The sequence below is a fragment of the Vanessa tameamea genome, chromosome 16, assembly GCF_037043105.1.
Source record: "Vanessa tameamea isolate UH-Manoa-2023 chromosome 16, ilVanTame1 primary haplotype, whole genome shotgun sequence".
Classification (NCBI taxonomy): Eukaryota; Metazoa; Arthropoda; class Insecta; order Lepidoptera; family Nymphalidae; genus Vanessa; species Vanessa tameamea.
The window spans coordinates 12233793-12247906 of record NC_087324.1 but is presented as its reverse complement, the minus strand read 5'-3'; the positions used below and the strand labels follow the sequence as shown (position 1 = coordinate 12247906).

Sequence of the window (14114 nt, the reverse complement as noted above, 5' to 3'; positions counted from 1 at the left end):
TGTGTTGCAATGTCTACTTGAATATATATTTTTTTCGGGCTACTGGGCTGGTTCGGTGGGGTAGGGAGTCGATACCGCTGTTTAGTGGGTATTCTTTAGAGTTTAGAGGTTTGAAGCTAATTCTCTTAAGGATACAGCGATACAAATGATACAGGGTTTCTTGAAATAACTTTCTTTACTGCGAACATGAAATGAGTTTGGCGCAGCCAGCGCCGGCGGACCCGCAGTCTCCAAATAAACAAATACGACAACTTATTTAAAAATAAAACAATTATATTTTCTCAACGTTTATTTCAACAAAACGACGGCTTAGCTGATATAATTTCAATCCGATCTCTGCACCGGAATGTCACCCTCACGACACGAGTACACGAGACTATATAAAATACAGATACAGATACATTAACGGTAATAAATATTATTGCATTTATTGTAAATGCGTCGTGGCAGAGTTTGTACCGAAACTGACTTGTGCGAATTGAACTCATTCGTAACGTTTTGAATATGCGAAAAGTTAATAAAAATAAAATATCTAAAACAAAATTATCGTTAGTCATTTTATAACAAATTACGGTATTTAGTTAACTAGATTATATTATCACTGGCCCTGAGGGCGCAAAATTTCACCTCAATCGGTTGTGTAGAACTTTAAATTATCTTGCAAAGTATGACCGACATACTAACGGCTGCAGAAAATTTTAATGTAACCTACATGGACTCGACTCAGTACATTTATAAGTAAACGAGTTACCTTTGATCGAAAACGATAGTTAAAAATCACGGAGGATTAAAAGAAATGACTCTTGGAATTCCGATCAAACCCGTAGTAAAATTCCTAACACCCGAAGACCTGGTCGCAGACTAGAAAAACCAAAACCTTAATGTTATAACATTTGTAAATAAAAATGTTGCTTGTATTCAATATCTTACATGAACAATTATAAACCCGTCATTCTGTTTATCATTATATTACGAAGTTTTAATTTCAACAATGGCAATTAATATTATAGCATAAGCAGAGATTTGAATAACAGCCATCACACAAAATATATAATAAAAAAGTGCTTAAAATAATAACAATAATTAATAAAAATATATGAATTTAAAATCTCATAGCGAACATTACCTTTCAAACTCTGATGTACAAGTGGCATCGGACTCGATATAAATATTTACATAATACTTTATACAACATTAGTAGCATATTATATGATAAAATCGTTTCATACATAGTAATCAAATGAGTTGTTTAGTAAATAATATACGTAATTTAAATAATTCAAAAGTTTAATTACTTAATCTCTGCCGGTTATTCACAGGAGAATCTACATTCCGGACTGATGGTACTTTTATATTTTACCATCTTATATTGCGACGATTTGTTTTAAACAATATAATAAGCAAAACTTAAATTACTAAAAATAAATTGTAAAATGAAAATTTATAGCAACTGGACTTATCCATTCAAACATATTCAATAAATTTAGGTAGGATATAAATTAACTAAAGATTTGTAGTCCGTTTCGTTTCAACCTATTATCATAATGTCTTTTCAGGGTTGCCATGATTGCATACATTTCTCCGATGGCTTTCAATATAAAGCTTTACCTATAATTTAAGCTACGACCGCACGGATTACCCCGTGAATATTTTGACAAATATGGGGAAATGTGGAGAAGTTCTCAAATTGACCATTATCCTAAATAGACTGCAGGATATACGCTACCGATAGATAATTTTATAATCGTATCGTTTACAATTGCATTTATATATCTACATATTCACTACTCATCACAACATCGTAATTGTTGCTCATTTGTTTAGTATCTACGACAAATCAGGTGCACTGTATAAGCAGGCCTACGAATCCGAAACATTGCCAATCGAGACTAAACGTTAAGTCTCTATATTCACACTCAGTCGGGTAGGGTCTCCGCCCTGCGGCGGGAGAGCGGCCGGCGCGCGGAGGCCGCGGTTCTAGGAGTGCTCGCGCGTGAACTTCTCGTGGAAGTCCTTGAAGATGGCCAGCATCTCCTCGAGCAGGGCGGGCTGCGGCAGGATGGTGGTGCGGAAGTGGTACGTGCCGGGAGCCTGGCCGAACCCGCTACCGGGCACCACGCAGATACCTGCGGGACCGGGGTCGAGGTCACAGCGGTTGCAATAAAATAAATACATCTTCATAAACAAAAAAAAATTGCGGCACGTGGTGAAGCTCAGTATCGAGTAGCTACTCGTGTGTACTGGGGTCGATTAAATTTAAAGGTAGCATAGAACTAAATCGAGCTCATCGGAAGAGATGAAACGAGGCGGCACGCACCGGTGTCCTCGAGCAGGCGCGAGGCGTAGTAGGCGTCGGGCGCCAGCGCCGCCGCGCGCGCCGCGCCCACCGCGCGCTGCGACAGCGCGATCTGCGGGAACGCGTACATGGCGCCCTGCGGACGCGCGGTCGGTATCAGTCGCCGCTCGGGGGCGCCGGGGGGCGCCGGGGGGCTCGTTTATGTAAAAAACTAATTCATGTTTACTCCAGTTTTAATTCCAAATTTCTGGCAACCGCCCCGGCAAACAAAACAGATTAAAAAGATCGACGGAGCCCCGAGTGTCTCGATAGATGACATCGGGTTCTACCTGCACGACGTTGCACTTGAAGCCCTGCATGCCGTTGAAGGCTTCGGCGATCATGTGTGCGCGCTCGCCGAGCGAGCCCAGCACGGCCGTCTTCTCCTTGAGCCACAGCTCGTACGAGGGCTCGCCTTTCGCCGGTGGCTTCGCCTGCGTAACACTTCGTTATGACTGCGTGTTCGTGTACGAGCATTGTTACAATGTTTTATTTCATATGGAAGCAAATCATTGCAATCATTTAAAAAATGTTTGAGTGACGTGTCTTCGAGTGTCGTATTTTACAACAAATATACACGTATGCTGAATACGTCTAATTCTTGTTATATGTTATGAAATATCGTAGTATTCTCGACTCGGAAAAGAATTTAAACTCAAAAAATAAGAAATCTTCATAATAATCATAATCAAGGAATAAAAAACAACATATGTAGACTATCGTCATTAGTCATCTTTCTTTTTTTTCGAAGTACTGGTGGTGGTAGTACTCACGACGCAGTCGACGACGGCCTGGCCCAGCACGGTGGGGCACAGCATGGCGGAGATGCACTTGAACAGGTGCTGCTGCACGTCGGGCTGCATGTTCACGAGCTCCATCCAGCCGCCGCGCAGGCCGCACTCGCCCATGTAGCCCTTGCTCACCGACATGAACGACGCCAGCTCCAGCGACTCCACCTCCGGGCCCAGCTCGCGCAGCACCTGCGTGCGGAATCAATCGGAATGCCGAACGACCTGGGCTTCGACATGCGCGGCCTCCCGAGCTAGCGCACTGGGGGACAGAATCTACGATACAAGTAAAAGGGGATGGACCGTTCCCGACGAGGCTGTGGCTACACCATAGCTAGTGATAATTTACCATTGGAGAGCGTACCTTCTTGAAGGAGAAGAACTGGCTGCCCTTGGCGTACACGTTGTCCTGGTACACCTCGTCCGCGAACAGGAACAGGCCGTGCTTGTGCGCGAACTTGATGATGGCCTCGATGTTGGCGCGCGTCAGCACCTGCGGCCGCGCCTCGCGTCAGTATATACACATGCAGCCGGACGCCGCCGGAAGTAGCGCTGGCCCACCGGCTTTTCGGGCATTTCGAGGCAGCGTACAAAATTACAACTTCCAGACTACGGGCCGTTACCGGGTTCGATATTTTTTCGATAGAAAAACCATCGAACCCGGGACCTCGGGATCCGCTGCCCTTGGCCATTACACAACGATGCAGCCTCGAGTGAATGATCTTTAAATAGAACGAGTTACCTGTCCGGTCGGGTTGCCGGGGTTGATGACGACCAATGCCCTCACGTTGTAGGTCTTCTGCGCCTCCTTCAGCGAGCGCTCCAGCTCCTCGATACTGAGGCCCCAGTTGGAGCTCTCGTCCAGGTAGTAGCCGACCTGCTGCAATCCGTACTCAGCCAGCGATGCAGAGTACAGCGGGTACTGGGGGATCGGGATCATTACACCTGGAAGAATATTTCGGAATCGTTTGCTTAAGTTGTAACGTATAAAATTATTATGAGTAACTATTCGTTATTTCAATACAACATCTTTAGCTGCGAGTAGTAATTATATACTTTTAATATTCAGTACTAAGTAATTTCATACTACAGTATTTATTGTCAGTTCTTTGGGTTAATGCACGACTTAATTTATAAATTCATGTATTTTGTCTTAATTAATAATTAACTGATCATAAAATGCAAATTTATGAGCCAGTTTGAAGCGCGTTTTAATGAACGGAGACGGTTACCTTACAGTAAATTATCACCTTCGTATTGTGTAAACATTTGCCATACAACGGCTTGTTATTAATCTATCAGGACGCAGCTGTGTGCGCTTATGCGTAGATTATCAGTGCAGAGTAATATAGTAATTATGTCTAATGACATACAACTCAAAATAGCTCAACACTCAATCCTTTCAATTTAAAATTTTATATGAAATTATTATTGAAGGTCCGGTGAGTTTGTGAATTCTGAATTTTGATGATTCAATATTTACTGCATCGTCGGTTCTGTGGGTAGCTTATGACACCGCATACCCCGACGGCCTTTGTTCAAACATGTGAGAGATAGAGCGCACATTTGTGCTGATGCATAAACCTTTGCACCTGTCACGTAAAAAGGCCACTCTCAAATGGGAATGGACGCCGTGGCCGGAAAAAGTACTGAATTAATCACCTCGGGTATCCATTTTTAGAAGTTACACAGCTTTTTAATATTTCTCGTATGAATGCAAAGATAAACATTACTTATATTTTTTTTTATAGATTACTTTAATATATAATTGAAGTCATAAAAATGAATTCAACAATTAAGAACGTAAATAAACGCCGATATCAGGTGTAAACTAGATTTTGTTAGTTCTGATCTCGTAAATAGCTCTCAGATCGTATCAAGTGAAAGATAAAAGCTGATTACGGAACGTTTAATTACAAACTAACGTTCACATCGTAAACAAATGGAGTGCAACTTTATTTCAGGCGGTTGAGAGGAAATAATTACGTTTCACGTTGAAACGTTTAGAAAAAATATATATTGAAAATTTAAGAAAGAAACGAACAATAATCATTTATTTACATTGAAAACACGACTGCCCTCAATTAATTAAATAATTAATGCCAGCCTTAATAATAGCCAGTGACCCTCGGGATGATTTAAATATACCCCAATTAATCTATACATCCTAATATGTTCTGGCTGTAAGTTATGGAATAAACAACTTCTCATACTGAAAATATGACACTATTTTTGTGCTTTGTAACATGTGCTACGTATACTTTACAATCTGCAATAGAATGGAATTCGGTTCTATTAATAGATAACTGTGAACTTTTCACCTCGACGAGCCGTTACCAGTACACAAACATGTGTTTATACCAAATGTCGTTTACTTGCTTTATTATTAATACACCAAACTGGTCTTTATCGATCCACCAATAAATTTATAATCTAGCTCGAATGTCCAACTTGTGGTTCGAGAAAGTTCGACGTCTATTAGTCTCGCAAACTAAAATAGACCTTAGTCTCATTGACCTTCGAGTCGGATTAAATTTTTTCACTTGACTTGTATAAGGTGCGTTTTATATTTTGAACTCGCTGAAGGTCATAATTATTAGTTTTTAAATACTTCGTTTCTATATGTGACTTGGATGTTCCCAATTTGAAATAAAAGCTATATTATATATAGCGAGTTCAAACTTCAACGATGACGTAATCGGTTTACTTTCAGAAGCAAAGCGAAGTACGAGCAAGTTGATGGTAGGTATTTGTTGTACAGTACCAATTGCTATGAGCAGTGGTGGCCACTTAACTGCAGGCAGCCCATTTGCCAATATGCTTATCTATTTTAAACTTTAAAAATCTGGTAATTAATCAGTTATTTAACCGACGGCATTTCATTTGCCACAAGCCCGTAACATTAGGGGCCATTCATTTATTACGTAAGACTATTTTCGCTTGTTTTTGACCCCCTCCTCCCCTATTATAAGAAAAAATAAGAATAGGCCGACATCCCCCACCCCCCTGTTTAATATTTATTACGTAAGAATATAAAGGAAGAATACACGTTTGGTTTATTTTAATGTTTACGTTTCAAAGAATCAATTTTTTAAACTGTTTATTCGTAATTTCAAGGGTACTAATAATCTTTATTTTTTGGCCCGCCCGCTGCCATGATAATGGAAATATAGTTTTATACCTATACGCATCTGAGCGAACCTCGACAATCGAAATTGCGCATTTTCTTACGTAAGAACTATCGAGACTCCTTCCCACCAACTTGTAAGAAAACATAAGACAAGGTTGAACGCCTCCCCCCCCCCTAAATCGTCTCACGTAATAAATGAACACTCATTAAAAACAATTTCATTGTAGATAAAGTTTCAAATCGTGATCCAGTTCACGTCGTGAGATCTAGTTTCGTAACGTCATTGGACGTTTATGATACCTTGTGGCATGTTTACATACTGCATCACCGATCAAATTTGTGTCACATATGCATTATGTCCTCCTTGCTGAAAGACCACTGCTCACGAGAAACGAACGGGACGTTCAAGTGTTTTCAATAATACTGAGTACTGCTGGGTAGAATATTTAATAAGAGCGTGGTACTCGCCATGGCCCGTTCGCGTAGGGACTCACCCGACTTCTTCCCGCCGATGTCGTTGCACAGCAGCTGCAGGCAGTTCTTGATGGCGGTGGAGGCGCCGGACGACAGGCACACGTCCTGCCAGCGCGCCGGGTGGCCGTCGCGCGCCGCGATGTACTCCGCCACGTGGCGCCGGATCAGCTCGATGCCGTGCGACGCCGAGTACGAGCCCACCGACTGCCCGCTGCGGGCACGCCGCCGTCTTATACTTTAACTTCTTTGAATTTGGGAATGAGCCGGCTGCGAGACATCGGTGCCTCGATGATGAAAGCGCACCGAAGCAACACAGATAATAACGGATGCGAGAGACTGTGGGTAGGGTGAGCAGGACAGTCGATAGAACTAAAATATCCTAACAAAGATTACGTTTTGGAACCCAGTCAAACTCTTCTAGAGTTTTTGGTCCTACGTGTATATTTAGGTACTCGTGCCATGGTCACATGGTTGTCACCGGAGAAAACATCCGAGTAAACCCGCACCTTTAAATTAAAATTCAACCTAATACGTTTTTATCGTGTCATTCTGTGATAGAGAATCGTGGTGTAATACTCGACAACTTTAAGAGGAGAGGACGTACGATTTCCTTATCGAACAATCGCTCAAGCATTTAAATATTTCATGGATTTCATTGTTTGGAATAAAGCGCGTCATACACGATGATAACACTAAAATATTATCGTAAGATAGAGTAGCGGCACTCGTCGTACAATTATTAAAACATCATGCACGAAGATAAATTATATTCCATGTCAGTGCAACTTATTATTACAGTATGACCATCGTTGCAACGCGCTTAATTGATATAATGTACTAAATCGACATACCCGCACGCACCGAGGATCTCCCGAGCTCGCTGCTTCACGTCTTTCGGGAAGTCAGATTTGTCGATCAGCTCCGGGAACGACACGCATGCCAACACCTTCAGACAGAAACACGCGACACGCGTTTACAAGGACGACGAGCCTCGCCAATGATATCCAAATTACGTATTAGTGTATAATTATTAAGAAATTCTGAGATTATCCCTAGCTTCCTTTAATTATAAGTTTTCTTGCGATCTTCGTAATAACCGACATTTTACGTTCGGATTAATGACTCACTTGTCTGATGAACGTGATCGGCACCTGTCCCATCGCGTGGGCGTCTCCGATGTTAGCTTTGATCACTTTCTTGAAAGGCTTCTTTGCTCCCTGTAAAAATAAACTATATAAAAACGCCTCATTTCATTTGCTGCTGAGTTTTACGCGCGAGTTAACTCGTGGAAAACAAAAAAACTCTTTTAGGCTACGTCCATATTGAGTTTTATCAAAATTTATCAGTGTACACTTTATTTGGTGGTAGGTCTTTGGGCTAGACTAGTTAGCAACCAGTCTTTAAGTATTCTACCGTCAAAAAGCAATACTTAGTATCGTTGGGTTCCGGTTTTTAAGGTTCGGTGAGCCAATGGAACTACAGGCGGAAGGGACATAACATCTTAGCTCCCTTAGCTCTTAGAAAGGAGAATATTTCCTACAGCGAGAATGTCTACCATCATATATGCCATTAGCCTACCGATATAAATAAAACCATTCGTATGAATTATTACAAAAACATTTCTAGTGATATCATAGTTATCTAACGCACGAGTATTGCTACATATCTAACCAGATATCATGTCGTGATGCAACGATTGCTTCATTGGATAAACGTTAAGAAAATTGATAATAATCATTACTCAATTGTGACATCGGGAGATCGCACGAGGGACGATCGCAATTTTTACAAACAAAAAAAAAACATTAAACATTACTTGATTCGATATAAAAAAAAATCCTTTCGAATTAAGTATGTCACATCCGTTTTAAAGCGTAAGTGAGCTACTGTAATTACAAGCACAAGAGACACTTTCTAGTTAACGAGGTCCTTATCGCACTTGCGATGTAAGTACTGGTTAATATTTCTAATAGCATATATTTTTTTTTAGTTTAATTATTCTCTTATTTTCGAAATTACAGGGGGGGGGGGCACATTTTACCACTTTGGAAATGTCTCTCGTGCAAACTATTGAGTTAAGAAAAAAATGATATTATAAACCTCTATACCATTTTTGAAGACCTATCCATAGATACCCCACAACACGTATGGGTTTGATGAAAAAAATTTTTTTGAATTTCAGTTCCAAGTATGGGGAACACACAAAATTTATTGGTTTTTTTTTCTATTTTTGTGTGAAAATCTTAATGCGGTTCACAGAATAAATCTTGAGTAGAAGTTTCAACCAAGTTTCAACAGTATAGTTCTTATAGTTTCGGAAAAAACTGGCTGTGACATACGGACGAACAGACAGACAGACATGACGAATCTATAAGGGTTCCGTTTTTTACCATTTGGCTACGGAACCCTAAAAAGTAAAGAAATCCTTATTCTAAAACCCGTAAAAGGCTTTAGAAGTGACAAAAAATAACCTCTTTACTGCCAAAAAAGTTTCACAAAGTTTCGGTACACAACATATAATCGTCGCACTCACCTTGCCCAAGGAAGAATGCATTAACAATAAATTATTAAATACATATATATCCCGAGATATATTTTTAAATTTTATAACATTATTCCATATGAATACCTACACAACAGCAAAGCTTCCTATTTAATATGGCGGTGAACGAAATTTATTTATAAACCGACATACATCGAAATACATATCAGAAAGTGACCTTGACTGAAGGTATAAGTAATGGTAAATTCGAAAGACGGCAACAGATAACGAGGCTCATTAGCAAACATGGAATAACACCGTCGGATAATAAATCATAAGTGTAATAGCTGTACTATATTCCATTGGCAGGAAGAATAAAGATAAACAAACCTTTGATTTACATATTCCGTGCAATTTGCTTTAGCTCGGCTACATTATGCACTACAAACAACTCTTGATATATACATCAATAGTTACATTACAACACTGTCCCGCCTAACGACTTAGGACCACTTTAATTTCTACTTCAAAAACTTCCAATAACATTCGAAATTCGAAAATCTATTTTATCACGAATCCATAATGAATAACATGAATTACTCTAGATCTCGACCAATGATGTCACGTTAATTCAAGGTCATAGTTGTTTATCTGTACGCCTTTCATTGGAATCTATAGGTATAAAGTGGAGCTAATGCAGTGGTTGAAACACGAGACTGTTAATGGAAGGTTTCAAGTTAATATCCAGACAATTTTATGTCATTATATGTATAATTCATTTCGTAATATGCATACATAACATTTTTAAACTAAAGGATGCAAAACATTGTTATTGATTTTCTTTGTTTATTTACATTAGACAGGCAGGCAGACAAACGCCCACCTAATTGAAATATTATATTGAAAGTAGTACCTTCATCCATAGAAGCATAAACCATTCATTACATATAGCCACCACCACCCTAAATCATAGGACATGTTCTACGATATGTCTTTTGTGCCTGTAATTATACTGGCTCACTCACCCTACAAACTAGAAGACAGTATAGAGTATTAATACTTGGCTAATAATAAAGGATTAAATGTTTGGTACCAATAATAAATAAATACCACCAGTTGTTAAAGACTGGTAGTTGATAATAGTAAAAATCATACCTCGGTAATGATATAGTTTCCAACGATATTACAAAACAAACACTCACATGTATTCCCTTATCGAGTGAATTGTTTCTCTTTGCTATCAGTTCATTAATGTAACACGAAATACTTGTAATGCATGGTTTTGGTTTTATTATAAAGTAATATAAAGCTATTTTCCGCTCCAATTAAGCATAATAAGTGCATGAATAATTATTGTTGATAGTAAAAATATTAAAGAATAATGTTTAACAAAAACAGATTATACACTGATTGGTTATGTTTCTTACTATCCGCTACAATTATTACATACAAAATAGTGTTAAGCTCATATATAGCAGTTAGGAATGGACTAAAATATCCCATAGGGTCAATACCCTGCACCAGGAAGGTTACATTGATCATAAGCACAGTTTTCACGATAGGATGTGCAATAATCCAATTGCTTGGCAGTCTGTATGAATTATTGAAGTTCCTAGTTACATAACATTATTTTAGTTGAGTGTTTGGTCAATTTGTAATCAAGTAAATTGTTTATTTTTATTAAAGATTTTTTTACATAAATAAAATAGCAAAAGGTCCTAATAAAAATACTCATTACTGCCAAAACTGAGAGACTGTGAGACTACTAAGAAAACTACACCAAAAATAAAAATAAAAATAAAAATTTACTATTTTAAAAAGTGCAGTTCAAAATGTAAGATTAGTTCACTGAAGATTAAATCACTAAGTTTTTGCAATAACTCCTGAATTTTCATTTGACTAGATTATTAATTGTAAAACTACCCACACACCAAAACCTAGATTCTACTGAGAAGAATTTCCAATTAAGCCAATATTTGTGTATTATAAAATATTAATTTATTTAATGTATTTTATTTTGTAAAAATCTCTTCAAATGTAACTCTAACAGATAACAAGAAATGTAATACCAATGATATACTCCAGAATGTGTACCAACTTTATTCAATATAATATAGACAAATATTGATTATATCCTTCTGTGAACTCAACTCCAAGGAGCTACTGAGATTTTTTTTAGACATTTAATTTTTGTAAATGTGACTTAGCAGCCTTATCAACAAGCGAGTAGACCGACGAGTAAGTCAAACAAACATTACACACAACAGAATGTATAAGTTATAACAACATTGTCAAATATGTATTCTTTAAGAAAATAAACTGAAACATTAAATGTAATAAATATAGCATCAGTCTTAGTGTTTTGTAATTTCCCTAAGTCTATTTCTAATTTTCTATTATTGGATGCGGCATCAGATTGTATGGACACAATTAGCAGCTGCTCAACTGTATATATATTTGTTACCATAGTACTCTAATAAATAGAATCATTAGGTATTTTCAAGGTCTACATGTATTGATCCAGATGTGCTGTTCACATTTGGTAAGTAATCTTTATTGGTCATGCAAATACATTTACGAGCACTATCAAGTCAGACTGTCAAAGTGAAAGGTAAGATATGATTAAGATAAGCAAAAAATTAAAGACAGTTTGATCATTATCTATCAGTATATATCAATTCTAAAACTAATATTTAAAGCTATATCACATCTAGAATCAATATCATAAAGATGTATTTGCATGTGTATGTTATATATAGCATGTCATTATGTTTTAAATTAGCAAGTTATGACCAATTTAAAAAAAAATCCATGAGCGAACATTTGCATTAAATGAAAAAGGAAGTGTGATACATTAATTATAGTCTCATAGTAAAATTGTTTTACTCAAACTGCTAGTTATTTTTTTACTTGACCGAATGTAGGTATCCTGTTCGACCTTGTATTTAATAACTCACATTGCGCAGGCTGTATTTCATTAACACATTACAAAAAACTTTCAAATGCTTATTACTTTCATATATACTTTCATTATTAAGTGTTAATATTCATTTTATTCTTACCTTTTGCAATTCCTTTTCAATTTCTGCTGCTCGAATTACCAACGGTCCTCGTACAGCATATTCCAATTTTAAAATATTCGGGTTAATATTTTCCATCGTTACTGCCTTTGAAGCCATAGTTCGTAAATTGCTTGATGTGTTCTGCGATAATAATACTGCCCGTTCCACCGGCTCTGTTAGTCTCATCACACTGGACGAAACTCGACTGGCGGCGGCGCGGTTTATCATGATCCTCATTGATGACATTTTCTGTAATCAGTGACACTACTCTAAATACGTCACTCCATCAAAAACGTAGCAAAATAAACACCATTAAGAATTTTAATCATCAAATATTATTACAAAAGGGATCACTTTTAATTTAAAATGTGAAATTGTGACATAGTTAGAGCAGGATAACAGGATACCGGTTATTGCCTACCTCAAGTACCGTACCTTGTATTGTAATACTCTAATCGATAATGTTCGTTCAAGAATTGTTTAACAACTGAGGTCGAATACAAGAACACAATACTTGCATTAAATTAAAGAATGAGCTAACGTTATAAGTTAACGTTGACCTTTGAAAAGGTTATCCAAGAACTGTGTTACTAAAACGAATTATTACGTAAATAAGATCCAATAAATGACAATTTGATTTAAAATTTTGAAAGACACGCAAGTGTAGGATAACACTTCACATAGATTAAGACGTCTTGTGGACAGCTCATAAATGTTACGTAAATAACTGTTTATGAAGTTTTATTAAATACTGTCCATAATAATAGTACAGCTGGTACTATGTTATTTATTTATAAAATTGTTGACGTTGAGAAGCGACTATGGCAACATTTAAGCCAGAAACGTATGTATTAAAATACAAAAACAATAAGAAGAAAAACATCAAATATATTTCACAAATATTTACAATGAAATCTATACAAAATTAAAATATTTTTTTCTTCGTCTTTGCCCTGTAATAACTACATATTTTAGCGGAAAGAATGTATAAAGTGTGTAACAGCCCTAATAATTCAAGGTGATCCTTCAATTTTAAGGTGATGATGAATTAGTATTATGTGGCTTAATAATTCAAATTAACTGGTAATTTTTTGTGTTATATATACTTTTAGATATCCATTATTTTTATTTATAACGTTGACTAATCCTTTAGGTATTTTTTTGTTTATATTGAAATATAAGCTTAAAACTTAGTATTCATTCTTTTTTTTCTTGTTGTAAGTCACGAGCACTTGGAAATTTTAATAATCACTTACCTAATTTTAACTGAAACTATAATCCACCTTTGCACATATACAAAACTAATTTCATTAAAATAAAATAGTTCCTAATAATAACTGAAACATCTCATTGAATATAAAATGTATCAATTAGCAACTCCATTTAGCAAATGTAATTAGCTAATATTTGTTTTATACACTTGATAAGATTACCCTGATATGATAACCTGTTTGGCAAGCAATAATCAACTCAACAGCTTATTACATGCAGGTGACAATAATCTAGTTACTATATAGTGTAACTAGCATGGCAACGGCAACTGGTAGAATTGACTTGTTGGGGTTGGTTTGGTGTTACTTCAGTAGATTGAAATCATACAAATTAATTAAAATATACTGTGTTGAGTTTTCATTAAATAATACCATATTAGCAAATAAAATTTTCAACACTGGGTATTTTTAAACTTTTACATTTATAAATTATATTTTAACATGATTTTTACTAAGACTTTATTTACTATTTTTTTTTAAATGTTGTCTGCATATAAGAATAATTTTATCCATCATATTTTTGTCCAAAACAGTGTGTAGGTATGAAGTTGGCTCCTTTGGTACCTTAATAA

The 14114-nt window shown here is 36.9% G+C and overlaps 1 protein-coding gene across 3 annotated transcripts; it reads right to left on the bottom strand.

Moving 5' to 3' along the window:
- Positions 1-271: 271 nt before the first annotated feature.
- On the bottom strand, positions 272-13699 carry LOC113394228 (alanine aminotransferase 2). 3 transcript variants are annotated; one of them, XM_026631463.2, is made up of 11 exons: positions 13528-13699; positions 12272-12520; positions 7855-7944; positions 7579-7673; positions 6748-6938; positions 3866-4068; positions 3488-3616; positions 3109-3315; positions 2626-2769; positions 2318-2432; positions 272-2126 (listed from the first exon to the last, which is right to left on the bottom strand). In XM_026631463.2, the coding sequence occupies exons 2-11, from the start codon at positions 12515-12517 to the stop codon at positions 1978-1980; spliced, it is 1569 nt and encodes a 522-aa protein (XP_026487248.2). In that variant the 5' UTR covers positions 12518-12520; positions 13528-13699; the 3' UTR covers positions 272-1977. The 3 variants fall into 3 exon arrangements, with proteins under 3 accessions (XP_026487248.2, XP_026487247.2, XP_064073339.1); XM_026631462.2 differs by lacking the exon at positions 13528-13699 and adding an exon at positions 12693-13064; XM_064217269.1 differs by lacking the exon at positions 13528-13699 and adding an exon at positions 12707-13064.
- Between the last annotated feature and the right edge of the window lie 415 nt (positions 13700-14114).

Bases quoted from the DNA above. Each gene is read 5' to 3' on its own strand.
- LOC113394228 (XM_026631463.2), bottom strand. From the start codon at position 12,517: ATGTCATCAATGAGGATCATGATAAACCGCGCCGCCGCCAGTCGAGTT. The intron at 7,945-12,271 runs GTAAGAATAAAA...TTATTTTTACAG, and splicing joins TTGAAAAGGAATTGCAAAAG to GGAGCAAAGAAGCCTTTCAA. The intron at 7,674-7,854 runs GTGAGTCATTAA...TTCTGTCTGAAG, and splicing joins CGATCACGTTCATCAGACAA to GTGTTGGCATGCGTGTCGTT.